At 39.2% G+C, this 14,384-nt stretch overlaps 1 protein-coding gene across 1 annotated transcript in view; it reads left to right on the top strand.

Moving 5' to 3' along the window:
- LOC143029143 (valine--tRNA ligase-like) overlaps positions 1-14,384 on the top strand; it is a 39,505-nt gene that overhangs the window by 20,316 nt on the left and 4,805 nt on the right. Inside the window, exons 10-18 of the mRNA XM_076191603.1 lie at positions 76-299; positions 471-578; positions 671-830; positions 1,423-1,567; positions 2,227-2,377; positions 6,150-6,353; positions 6,536-6,650; positions 10,286-10,461; positions 13,882-14,031. Of these exons, the coding sequence (XP_076047718.1) occupies positions 76-299; positions 471-578; positions 671-830; positions 1,423-1,567; positions 2,227-2,377; positions 6,150-6,353; positions 6,536-6,650; positions 10,286-10,461; positions 13,882-14,031 (1,433 nt within the window). The remainder of the gene's footprint in view (positions 1-75; positions 300-470; positions 579-670; positions 831-1,422; positions 1,568-2,226; positions 2,378-6,149; positions 6,354-6,535; positions 6,651-10,285; positions 10,462-13,881; positions 14,032-14,384) is intronic.

Below are 14,384 nucleotides of genomic sequence, written 5' to 3'. Positions count from 1 at the left end.
TAGAGTGAGGCAAGCTAAATACTGTTTGGTCAATGTTAAATATGGAGTCTAGCTAAAATCTTTGATATTCAATAGGAATAACCAAGATAGAGAACATTATTCAGGACGAGGATGTTTTGGACACCTGGTTCTCTTCTGGATTGTTTCCCTTTGCTGTACTTGGTTGGCCACAATCCACAGAAGACATGGCTCGCCTCTTCCCTACATCACTGCTTGAAACAGGACATGACATTCTTTTCTTCTGGGTAGCTCGGATGGTTATGCTTTCCATCCAACTGACTGGCCAGCTGCCTTTCAAGGTAAGGGTGAGTTTGTTGTTGAGGAATAGTTATTGACTTTATTCTTTAATTTTGCTGTTCAGAACAGTTCAGAATGTTACGACTTGTAAACAAATACAAAGTCCACCAAATTACTAGGGGCATATGTTTATAGATATATACACACTCACATTAATGATTTTTTCTGCACAGGAAGTTCTGCTGCATGGGTTGGTGTGTGATGCTAGTGGCCACAAAATGTCCAAGAGTAAAGGAAATGTCATTGACCCTAATGATGTCATCAAGGGAGCTTCACTTCAGGTTAGTTACATTGTATAAGTTTTACTTTTTTGTGAAGAAATTATTATCTAATAGGGTAGTCACTGTTAATATTTCATTGTCAACTTTCACAGACTTTAACAGAAAGATTGGAGCTCAGTTCAGCAAATGGTGTTCTTACTTCTGAAGAAAAGTTGGTCGCACAAGCAGGACAGGTAGCCAGTTTTCCAAAGGGCATACCCCAGTGTGGTGCAGATGCTTTACGCTTCACTCTCTGCTCATCTGATATCAAAAGTGATTATTTTATGCTCTAGTAGTAATAGTGAACATGTTTAGATTAAATGAGAATATACCCTGAGGAAAAGACATACCAAATGACTTTTTCACATTTATAAGGGGATAGCTGAGTCAAAGTGTATACCTAACCTGTTGCTGTCCAAAATCCATTTGTTGTCCCTCCCATCTAAGCCCCTCATGGATAAAAGGTCATCATTGCCCCCCACCCCTCCTGCTCAGACACAGCATTTTCACAGTAGGGCCCAACAGCTAGATCTGGATTACCCCCACTGATTCATAATATGACAACACCACTTCCTCATCCACTTGAGAAGTTTACAGAACAGATAAGACCATCTTCAGGCCATGTTATTTCTTTGTCCATTTGCAACTACCCTAATATTTTTGTACACCCTCATCCTTGCTTGACAGGCATTCCTTTTGCATACAGTATCCCCTTCATGTCTATCTACTTCATTCTTGGTCTTTCCTGCATGTTAACTCCATCCACTCCTACCACCCCTAACAAGGGAAAAAGGCCTTTGGTATATGCATGCATGACAGTTTATCACAAATTTTCACCATGAAATTATTTTGTGTACACCTGCAGATCAACTTATTGGTATAGATGTCCTTCAGATGGAACAGAGCAAGTTTCTTGGAAACAAGATATGGCAGACTGTTAGATTTTTGTTAAAGAACATTGAAATAACAGGATTGCAAAACTGTGCAGCACCACTGGTACCAGAGGAAAGGTAAGAGAGATCAAGCTTTTATGTACCTTAAGATCTGTTTTTCACATTCAGATATGTGGAAAGATTTTGATGGTATGTATGATACATATGCCAATTCCCTTCCCCCATGTTGGGGTGGGGGTGGGGGGATGGTTGAATCAAAACACCCAGGTTTGCCTAAATATTTTAATGTTGGAGGTAAATAAAGCACCTGTAACCTCCATTTGTTCTTCAAAGAAGAGGTTTTCTTATTGGAGACATTGAGACCTTGAAATTAGAATGATCACTTATTTTTGTATTACTTTTATGTATGTAGGTAGCCTAGTCAAAGGGACACCCACTCCCACCCACTCCACTCCCATCCACCACCCAAGTTTCCCTCTTATCTTAGCTCCTCTTGAATGAAGGTTCATCCCATTCTCCTGCTCACTGCCCAGGTCAGAAGCAATGCAGTAAGACACACCTAGGCAGTGGGCAGGAAACAGGGATGACTTTTCATCCACAAGGAGCTAAGAGGGAAACAAGGGCAGTGGATGGGAGTGGGTGTGTGCCTTTGACTTGGCTACCTTCCTTATAAAGGGAAAGAAGTCCTTGATATATAGGCAGATATGTACTCATTTTCATATATTTATTAATTTGTTTTTTAATATAATTTTATCTTATTTTATGTTTTTCTCTAGATCAAGATTAGGTTTAATGGACAAATGGATCCTTTCTTGCCTTGCCAATACAGTGAGAGAGGCAAATGCAGGATTTCTTTCCTATGACCTACACAAGGCCACTGCTGCTTTTACTCACTTTTGGTACAAACAGTTATGTGAGGTTTATTTGGTAAGTTAATGAAAGATTATGTGGTTATTTGATACATATCTACTGTGTGTAACCTTCCTGCTATGATGATGTTCTACTAGCTGAGTGAATTCCAACAGGCATTATTCATAACAAAGTCCATTGTCAATGTCTCCAATTTCCTCATGTAACCAAGGCCCCCTTCATTCCATTTGTCCACCTCATTCTTAGTTTTCCTTTCATGTTCACTCCATTCACCATTTTGTTTTTCTCTCTCTCTCTCTCTCTCTCCACACTATTCTTGTGAGCCTTTCCTCCTTCACTCTTTTCACATGTCCAAACCACCTCAGCACTCTTTGATCTTTCATATATGATAGCTCTCATTCCACCCTCATTCTCTGCCTTACGACCACATTTCTCAGTGTATCCATTCTTGTCTGTCTATGTATCATGGGTTTCTTCCCCCATATAAGGGAGGTAGCCACCACCGTTGTTTTCCTCTTATCTTGACTCTTCGTGGATGAAGAGTTATTCCTATCTCCTGCCTGTGTTGCCCAGGTCAGAAGCAGTGCAGCAAGATACAGCACATCCACAGCAGGGCCACTTCACGTACATAGCGACCCCGTCTCTCCGTCCCCTCATGTGGAAAATAGAGAAGACAGGGAGAATGGATAGTTTTATACAAATGTGTAAAACTATCTTTCCTTGTAACTTTATAAGATATCTTGAATATTTCATCACAAAATTATTCATTTCTGCCTCCCTTATATTCAAAATCTGATGCATAAATGCAGTAGATAGTCACTTCTGACTGCCTTCAACAGACCTTCCCATGTTTCATGCATCCACATTATCCTTCTATCAGTCTTATCATATACCTTTTCCAAGTCCATGAAAACCCAAAGATATATTTACCTTTTCCCATAAGCTTCTCACATCTTGCTTAGTATTTGACCTGTGCTTCCCCTACTCTCCTAAGCACATATTGCCTATCCTCAATTACTCCCTTCGTTCTCCTAATCCTCTCAATTAACATGCTGTCATACATATTACCAGTTACACTCAGCAGACTGATCCCTCTAAAACTCCTTCATTCATACTTGTCTCCTTTCCCCTTGCACAGTAGAACTTATACACTCCTTCAATCCACCAATGCACTTCCTTCCTTTGGACACATGCTAAACAATCTTATCAACCATTTTGCTATAACTGCAACTTTTTCAGACATTCCTCATGACAGCCTTTAAACTCAATTTTTTTTTTTTTTTCCAGTTTTCAATCTTTCACTGTTATTTGTATCACTTTTTTGGCCATAGCTTTATCATTTCCCTCTCCCATCATAATACTTTTTTTGGCATCTTCCACAGCCATAACCAAAGCCTTTGTATCCTCCTCTACATTTAGCAATTTCAGAGATTTAACTCCTCTTTTCTCACAACCTTCTCTTCTATTAACAACTATTCCTTTGCTCCCTTTATCTTTACACAACCTGACCCACCTCTTCACACTCTTTTCACTTCCTTCCAAAATATATGTATATATATATATATATATATATTTTTTTTTTTTTTTTTTTTTTTTTTTTCCCCTCCAAAGTTTCAGTCAAACACCTACCCCACCTTACATCCTTCTCTTGGCCTCCCTCATCATGCAATTTGCCTCTAAACATACAGACACACACTCACTCTGTCTCTCTCACTCTCACTCTGTCTCTTTACCTCTCTCTCTCTCTCTCTCTCTCTTTCTCTGTCATATGCTTCCTTGCTTCTTTGCAACTATTCCTCATATGCACAACTCTTTTTTCCACCTCCACTACACTCCCCTTTTTATTCCACCATTCACTTACCCTTTGTTTCCATTCATCCACTGCTGTCTCCTCTAACCACATTCTTGTCTAGAGTTCTTTCAGTCTTCCTTTTGGGCACCATTGTATTATCAAATAATCTTGACTACTCTCCTACCAACCACTTGTGGTGTATAAAGGATCAATAGTAAAAGTAGTAATTCATGATTTCTCTATTAGAGACTTTCTCTGAATGATGTGTGGCTTTGGTCTATAGGGATGCCCTAAAAAAGAAAACAATAATAATAAACTATGTTGTTGATATCCTAGTAAGTTATATTTTGTGATAGTGTAAACTGAAATTATTGCAATTTCTCTATGTTGGGTCTTACCTATTTCTCCAGGTTTCTTTTTGTTTCATGTCTATTAGACGTGTTTACCTAACGGCAACATTCATATTATTCTATGCTTTAATAAAAGTTTAAGCTAACAGAAAGAAACTCTGGAAACATCCATTTTCCTTACTTAAGCTTATGGGTGATGTTGCTGCTGGCTTTTGGGTTGTCAGTAATTCCCCAGGAGTTGGTGTGAGAATGAATGGATGAATAATCTCAGACCCAGAATAAGACAGTCTACAGTTGGATTATGGCCTTGCTAAGGTTTGCAAGTGTCTGCCATCAAGATAGACTTACAATATATCTTTCACACTGAGACCCTCCTCTCAAATTATTAGAATGATATGATATTCCCCAGAACCTTATATGTTGTTGAAGTATACATACCATCCCTCAGCTAAACAAGTTGTGTATTGTTATCTAAAATAGTTGTTATTATGCTGAAGTCTTTACCAATATTTGGTATGTTATTTGCTACTCATATAAGATTAGAATTTTTTTCTCATCTTTTAATGATTGAGACAGTGTTACAAAAGATTGATTAATCTTCAAGCTCTCCAAAATCACAATTACAGCTTGCCAAATTTTAACAATAGTTATGGTAATTCTGAAATAAGAATAGCATTCTTCTTAGCCATAAATTGAAAGTTTATTTGTGCATGCGATAACCAAGTAGTAAGGCCAACAATGGGTCCTGCATGATGGAAGAAATCATCTCCTTGCCACTCTTCAGAGCTCCTCATCACCTTCACTTTCATATGGAGACACAGGCCTGAGGGGCCCAAAATCTCTCTCTACTGAGACTGCCATATTTCTTCTCCATTGGACCAATGATGGGTACCTTCTTATGGTAGTCTTGCAAAATGAATAATAGAAAGAAGCATCTTGCTGTCCATTTTCAAAACCCATCATTCCCCTTATTTCATCTAGAGCAGTGGTTCTCAACCTGGGGTACCTCTACCCCCAAGGGGTATGAAACCTTGAACCTTGGGGTATGAGACAAGATAGCCAGTGCAATGGTACTGTATATTTTCCATTAGAAAGCAAAGCAAGGTTTGTATCATTAATCCTTTTCATATGTTTGTATACATACATACATACATATACCAAGGCTCTTTCCCCCTTCCAAGGGAGGTAGCCAAAAAGGGAAAGGCACAAAAACACTCCCACCCATTTCATCCCTAAATACCCTCCACACCCCTCCCACCCTTCCTCTCATCTGAGCACCTCCTGGATGATGGGTCATCCCTGCACCCTTCCCATATGTTTGCATTGTATTTAAATTGGATGGGGGTACGGGAATTTTTTCAGAGATGCCAAGGGGTACGGGCAGTGAAAAAGGTTAAGAACCACTGATCTAGAGGTACATTACACTTAGTAGTAAGACTTAGAGGCCAATTGTTACTTCAGTTAATACTTTAAATGTAAAGATCAGCTTACATTTTATTTTGGATATCATCACATACTTTTATTATATGTATATACAGTACCAAGAGGTTTTCCCCCATATAAAGGAGATAGCTAAGTCAGAGGCATGTACATATTCCCACCCATTTCATTCCCCTCCACCACTCTTTCAGGTCTTTAAAATGTTACTTTACTGGAGATATTGATTTTACACTTTTATTTTCTACAGGAATGTATCAAGCCTTACCTTCAAGAAGGAGAGAAAGAAGAACAAAAAAATTGCATCCAAACATTATGGATGTGTGTTGATACTGGTATCAAGCTTCTAAGTCCATTCATGCCATATCTTACAGAAGAGCTATATCAGAAACTTCCCAACAAAGCTAAAAAATTCAAGTCAGTTATGGAAACAGAATACCCTAAGGAAATCAGTGTAAGGGGCATAGAATGGCTAATTTAGGAAAATATGAATGAATGGGGTTTGATAAAGTGGTGGGGAGTTAGTGCTGTCAGAAATACATATGAAGAATGGATAGAAATTTTGCACATTCAAAAATAAGAAACTGAATTGATGTACAATCGATGTTTCTTAGACTAAAGGTATACCTGCTTCAGTTTAAAGGTTGGCTAGATGAGGGCATTCAGAAGCATGTTGAAATTGGCCTCCAAGTAGCAGCACGCCTTCGTCAGTTAAAAGCTTCATACAACATCACACACACACAAGTTAAAGGTCAGTCAACTGAGAGGCATAATTTATACTTTTTAGTTCCAGTTGAAGTTGTGTGAGAGAAGAATGTTTAAAGTAAGTATGGATGTACAAGGAAGGATGTAAGTGAGTGGCGGGTTGGATGTAAGTGTGAAGGATGAGAAGCTGGAAGAAGTGGAGAGTATTCGGATCACATGTGATAGGGAATGGAGTACTGGATGTGGAAATGAATTATAGACTAAGGTTGGGGGATGCAAGTGTTTGGGGGAATGAAATGTGTCATGAGAAATAGGTAGTTGGAATTGAATATATGAACACCTTGAGATGAAGTCTGAAAAGTCTGATGGGTGTTACAAAGATGTATAGAGTGAGAAATGTGAAGGTGAGACAAAGAATGGAATGGAAATTTTGTCAAATAGAGTAGATCAAAGAGTGCTGTGGTTTGTGCATATAGAAAGAATAAGTGAAGAAAGATTTGCAAAAAAAATATGGAAAAAAATGTGGATGGAGTGAACATGAGAGAAAGACCAAGAGTGACATGGATGGATGGGTGAATGGGACATTGATATCATGATAGCTGCTGTTTTCTTGAAGACCATGGGTCTTTAATAGACCAAAAGAAATGGATTGATTGATTCAACATGTATATGGATGGAGTGGCAAGGAAGGTAAATACAAGAGTTCTAGGTAGATGATTTGAGTTGATGAGTGAGAGAAGAGGGAAGTTGAAGGTGATCCAGATGTTTGCAGATGATACTGATTGTAGCTGATTCTAAGGAGAGACTGAAGCATTGGGAAATTAAGCTTGAAAGGGTTATTAAGAGGAGAAATTTTAGAGTAAATGGTGGCAAAGTAAGGTGATGAAATATAGAAGGAATGATGATTATGGTGAGTTGGACATGAGTTTGATGGGTGAAAGGCTGGAGGAAGTGAAGAACTTAAACGTTTGGGGTAGTACATACTTAACCCATTCAACTCCGATGACAAGATGTCTTGTCATTTGGTCAAATAAAACAAAAAATCATAAAACACCAAAATGTTTGATCAAACACCAGAAAAATATGACGTCAGTCCTCGCTTCGCTGCGAGCGAAGCGAGGATTGACGTCATATTTTTCTGGTGTTTGATCAAACATTTTGGTGTTTTATGATTTTTTGTTTTATTTGACCAAATGACAAGACATCTTGTCATCGGAGTTGAATGGGTTAACCCCTGCCTGAGCGATTTGTGGACCTACCTAGAGGCCATTTACCAGTTACCTGAAAGTTGATGGGCTTCTGCAAGAAGGACCAGGGACAGCAGATTGATTGATTCTGGCAGTGAACGGAGGAATGGATGTGGAAGTGAATTATAAAGTAAAGGAGGCAAGTAACTGTCTTGGTGGAATGAAAAATTTTATGGGAAATAGGTATTAAGTGATGAGCACAAAGAAAAGATTGTATGAAGAAGTGAGTGCACCTACAGCACTGTGGAACAAAGACTTGAAATTTAAGGAAGAAAGAAAGGAAGAGTTTTAATGTGTTTGAGAAATATGGTTGGTGGTAAAGGATGGATAGAGTGAGAAATATAGAGGTGAATCAGAGAACAGGTGAAATAGAGCTGTTGGATCAGACAGATCAAAGTGCTTAGTTGGTGTGGGTATGTTGGAAAATGAGTGAGAACAGACTAGCCCAGGATGTGGAAAGTAGAAATGGATGGACATTTTAAAGGGGGCATTGGATGTATGAGGAATGTCTGTTGACATATAGATAGATTGCATGAATGAATGTATCCAGGAGTGATGTACTTTTTTGTCAGCTCAGTAAGTTTTTTGAGTGGTTGTCATATAAATGGTGGGGTTAAATCGGTTCTGGCTGCTAGGTCCTGCTGTGGAAGTAGCACTGTGTCTCACCACATTGCCTTTGACCTCAGCAGTGTAGTGGATGACAGTAATGACTCGTCATCCATAGGTGCTAAGAAGGGAAGGGCAATGAATGGATTTGGATGGATGTGGGATAGGTACATTCTTTGACTCAGCCCCCACCCACCAGCATGTATAGGGGGAAAGCCCTTTGGTATGTATTTACCTAGTTGTATTTTACGGGACTGGAGCTATGCTCATGTTGACCCGTTTTTGTATCTCTCTACATCTAGTTTGCTTTTGAATTTGTGTATATTTCTGGCATTAACTGTTTCACTGTTCAATTTGTTCCAGACATCAATCACCCTGTGTGGGAAACTGTTCTTTTTCAGGTCTCTTCTGTAACTGTCTTTCTTTAGTTTCTTTGCATGTCCTCTTTGTTTCTCTTTTGTCCCATTTTAATAGGTCATCTCTATCAAGAACTTCCATTCCTTTCATAATTCTAAAGATGGTCAACAAATCGCCTCTCTCCCTTTTCTGCTCTAGTGTTATCAGTTGTAATTTCTCCAATCTTTGTTCATATGTCAAATTTGATAGTGTAGGTTCCATCTTGGTCGCCGCTCTCTGGATTCTTTCTAATTTCTTTGTGTTTTTCTTTGTGCTAGGTGCCCACAATGATATAGCATATTCTAGTTTTGGTCTTATAAATGGAACAATTAATTTCTTAACCATCTCTTCATCCATGTAGTCGAAGGCAACTTTCATAAATCTTAACCACTTCCATACGGTGACGCCTATGTAGGCATCATGAGGAGCAAGTGGGTACGCGATGATGCCGACATCGGCGTCTTGATTATATTTATTGTAGTCGTACCTACGTAACCTCCATTCTCTCTAAACTGGCTTCATCATATTTTCTATGGTTATCAAAATTCACGGGTGAAAGAGAACGAATGATTGAGCACTTTATTTTTCATAATGCGATTATTATGACGCAACATCGCATGTCGGGCAGCTAATGCTGCCAGATGTGCGATGTGCCCCTGAGTGAAGAGGTTAACAGATTGTAAGTGTCTCCAAATATCTTGTTTACATGTTTGTCAGGAGTCAAGTCACTTGAAATTACTCCTAGGTCCCACTCTGAGTTAACTTTTTTGACTTCTTTATCTCTAATCATATAGTTTCCTGAGACTATTTTTGCCTTTTCCGAACTCCACTATGCTACATTTCTTGATGTTGAAATTCATTTCGTATTTCTGACTCCATTCCCATACTCTATGTAAGTCATCTTGTAACGATCTGCAATCTTCTTCTGTTTTCACTCTCATGAGCAATTAAGCATTGTCGGCAAAGAAGTTCATGTAACAATTCACTTCTTCGTCCATATCATTTATGTATATGGCAAACATTAAGGGAGCCAAAACAGAGCCTTGGGGGACGCCACTTTTTATTTCTTCCCATTTCGAGTTTTTTATCCCTAAGAACCACTCATTTTCCTTCCATTTAAAAAGTTCTTCATCCATTCCAACAGCCTGCCTTGAATTCCTCCTATTTTTTCAATTTTGTTTATTAATTTTTTATGTGGTACCTTGTCAAAAGCCTTTTGCAAATCCAGGAAGGTGCAGTCCGCCCAACCATCTCTTTCTTGTATTATTTCAATCAGTCTCGAGTAAAAGCATATTAGGTTTGTGGTGTACGATCTTCCACTTCTAAAACCAAATTGTTGGGATTTATCATATTGTTCTCCAATGTATATTGTGTATGCTCTAGTATAACCATGTATATTCCATTTATAAGACATACTTCACCTCCAAAACAGGAAGTGTTGTATGTAAAGATACAGCCACAAAAGAGCTGTTGGAATGTATGGTCAGCTCTTTAAAAACACTTGGACGTGTCCACAACCTGAGTCTCGTGACTGGTGCAACTCACACACCTTCTGGCACAGCAACAGCAATGGTGTCCCATAACATTTCTGTTCAACTACACTTAGAGGTAAGTTGATAATTTTTATGAGCTGGCATTCCATTGTTTAATTTATTATTTAATTTCTTCTGACCCAGGACAGTGGGTGGAATACAGAGATGACCTGTCATCCATGAGGAGCTAAGATGAGAGAGAGGAAAGGGTGATGGATGGGAGTGGAATGGGTGTTAGTGGGTACTTGTCTTTCAACTTGGCTATCTCCCTTGTAGGGGGTTGGGGGAATGATAAATAGATATATAGGTAGATTTGTCATTCCAAAGCTGCTCTGATACTAAATCAGTAGCCTTAACTCCAATGAGTTTGTATATTGTTATATTAGTTTCTTTGTTTTGTCCAAATGTTGTTCCAGTGATTGACTTAAGTGCGTACGCATACGTAAGTGCGTACGCATACGCTCAGTGATGAATTATGCGAGTCCTGCATGGGCTCCTAATCTCAGTGAGACACACCACAACACCCTTCAAATCATACAAAACAAAGCCCTAAAAACAATTACAGGCTGCACAAATACATCACCTACAGACCATTTACACCATGAAACAAAAGTCCTCAAAGTCAAGGACCACCTCGACATGAGAGGCACACAAACACTTGCTGCAGCCACCACAAACACATCACACCCGCTACACTACATAGCAGAACACCCACACACACCAAGAAACATTAAAACTACACCCAAAGACCTTTATTACGCACAGATACTCTCTTCTCTTCCTCCACAACCACCAAATACCAGCCTCCGGAAACATATTCATAATCATATCACTCACCGCTCCATTAACACACTGAAAGACAACACACTGCTGCATGCCAGACCCCCTGATATCCACCCTTCTGAATCCTCTCTCCCACGAAAGGACAGAGTCCACTTGGCCAGACTGCGATGCGGTCACCACCCAGCACTTCTAAGCTACCAGAAGAGGCTGGACGACCGTGTTGTGAACAGCTGCCCAGGATGTAACACTTCACCCCATACCATACAACACATAATGGAAGACTGCATTATACACAATCATGCACGCAAACAACACAACATACACTCTATAAAGGATTTGTGGGAAAACCCAGTTTCGGTTGTGGCCTTCCTTGGGGAGACGGGACTGCTCGGACAGACAGTCTAGGGAACGACAACAACAACAACAACTCCAATGAGTTGTAGTCAAATAATGTTGTTTTAACTTCATTATTCTAGTTGCTATCTTTCAGCTGAATAGAATTTTGTTCTTATAGATATCTTAGGTACCTTATAAGAACAAAATTTTATTCTACTGAAGGATGGGTACTAGAGTAATAAAGTTATAACAACATTATTGACTCCAACTCATTGGAATTAAGAGTCTACTGATATATAGTCTCAAAGCAGCTTTAGAATGACAATGGGTACATACCTTTTGACTTGGTTACCTTCCTTATACCCATCTGGGGTATTGGCTGCATGTTATTGTGGCATTAAAAGATGCTATGTAGAATGCAGCTGATACATTAGGGTATATATATGGGGCGCCCCTATGGACCAGAGCGACTGCCGACTGTCCCTCCGTTATGCTGTCCCCCCACTCTTGTTACTGTCCTGTACCATTTCTCTGAATATTCATTTTCTCATTTCCCCTAACCCTGTGGTGGGGGAAAAGAATACTGCCACCAAGTCTTTCCACTTGAGTTGTATGAGGCAACAGAAACAGGACGGTGATAGGACTAGGCATCCTTCTCCCTGTAGCCCCAAAGAGGACATTCCTAAAAAAAGTAAAGGCATAAGAGGGTCTGAGAGGAGTTTTCCAACCAGTACCCTAAGATTTGGGTCTTCTAATGTGTGTGAATGTGGTACAGAGGAGAATAAAAGGGAAGAGATAGGTAGTATGTTTGTGAGAAGAAAGATGGATGTGTTGGCTTTGAGTGAAACTAAGTTGAAAGGCAGGGGCAAGTGTGAGTTTGGGAGTGTAGTTGGGAGGACATCAGGAGTAAAGAGAGGATGAAGGAGAGAAGGGGTTGCTATACTAGTAAGTGAAGAAATAGGTAAGCGTGTAGTGGAGTGGAAGGAGGTTTCTTCAAGGTTAATGTGGATGAAGGTGAAACTGGGAAGGGAGATGTGGGTTTTTGTAAGTGCATATGGGCCTGGTAGTGAGAAGAGTGTAGAGGAAAGGGAGGCTTTTTGGATAGATTTAAATGAGTGCATAGAGGGATTAGGGAGAAATGTCAATGTAGTGGTATTGGGAGACCTTAATGCTAGGGTAGGAAATGAACCAATAGATGGAGTGGTTGGTAAGTGTGGAGTTCCAGGAAAAATTGTAGTGGAGAGTTGATGGTGGAGATGTGTCTAGAGAGTTGATCATAATAAATACAGTGTTTAGGAAGAAAGTCAAGCATAAGTAGAGGGAAGGGTAGTGAGTGGTGGGATGAGAAAGCAGAGAAGTTTGTAGAAGAAGAAACAAGCTTTCACAGATTGATTACAAAATAGGACAAGAGAATCATATGAGAGGTACAAAGAAAAGAGAAGTAAAGCATAAAATAAAGGAGGCAAAGAGGAGAGCAGATGTGAAATGAGTTGAATCAAGTAGATAAGAAAAGGTAAAAGGTGTAAATTCTTAAAGTATGTTACTGGAGGGAATCTTGCTGGCAAAGCTGTTAGGGCATCATTACTTATGAAGAAGGTCGAGGGGATGGTGGTTGCAACCCTGCCAGCAGCAAAGTTGAACCCAGGGCATGGTTCATTAAATTCCATGCTACAAATTCCTCTATAAGGGGCACTGTCCTAGCCTCCTGATAGGGGGGAATTTGTGACATTAAACCATATCATCATCATCATCATGTTACTGGAGGTGGTTGCAGGAGACAAAAGTAAATTTCATCTGGCATAGAAACATTTTCCACAACAAAGTTGTTAGTTTATGGTTAATATTTTCTGCAGTTAGCACTCTAATACAGGTCAGAAGGGAGTAAATATAAAGTATGCATATACATACATATACCAAAAGGTCTTTCCCCTGTTGTAGAGGGGGGTGTTCAGGTCAAAGCATATATCCACCATACACCCATCCAAATATCCAGTCATTGACCATAATACTTCATGGATGAAGGGTCATCACTGTCCTTTGTCAGAATGCTCAAGTCAAAGGAAATGCAGTAAGAAAGAGCACCTCCACAGCAGGGCCCAACATCCAGAAAAGGTTTACCCCCACTACTTCATTATATGTCAACCCTCCACCTTATCTGAGAAATGTAAATAATTAGAAAAGAACAACCCTTCAGGCTGCATCATTTTCTCTTCCATTCCACTCTCCATGTACTCCTGTCTCTTCCTTGATTGATAGACATTCTTGTCAGACTATTTAGGTTAAAGGCAATGCAGTAAGGCATAGTACAGCAATTAGATTATAAAGATTGTAAAAACTACATGTGCTTTTGATATATTTATCCTAATTTAATTCTCAGGGATTTGTAGATCCAAAGAAGGAAGTTCAGCGATTGGAAAAGAAATTATTGAAATTGGAGAAAGAGAGAATGAAATTGGAAAAGATGATGAACACTTCAGGTTACCAGAATAAATCTCCTGAGCATGTAAAGGAAATGCATATTGAAAAGGTAATGACATTTTTGTAGTCATATTTGTGAGTTGTGGAATTTGAGATCTGCACTATAGAAAAAGGTAACAATAGTAATGATATACTGTCTGAGGGTTTTATGTGGTACTGGAAGAATGGATATGGTTTCAAACACAAATAAGAGGAAAAATACAGTAAAAAAGGTACATATAGAGATGAACAGGCCCCTAATGAGGTAGCATGAGCATGTAATGACAACAAAGGGGACAGTGACCTATCTATCCCTTTTGAGGCTTTTATATATTTAGAATTTGTATTCTTCATCTCTACTTGAAAAACCTCCAGGCAAAATGTGCATTCTTCAAAAGTGTTTACTAAACCCAAAAAAGTTAT

The sequence above is a fragment of the Oratosquilla oratoria genome, chromosome 10 (genome assembly GCF_046742065.1).
Source record: "Oratosquilla oratoria isolate Oo_2021 chromosome 10, ASM4674206v1, whole genome shotgun sequence".
Taxonomy (NCBI): Eukaryota; Metazoa; Arthropoda; class Malacostraca; order Stomatopoda; family Squillidae; genus Oratosquilla; species Oratosquilla oratoria.
This window is presented reverse-complemented; position numbering and strand designations above follow the sequence as displayed.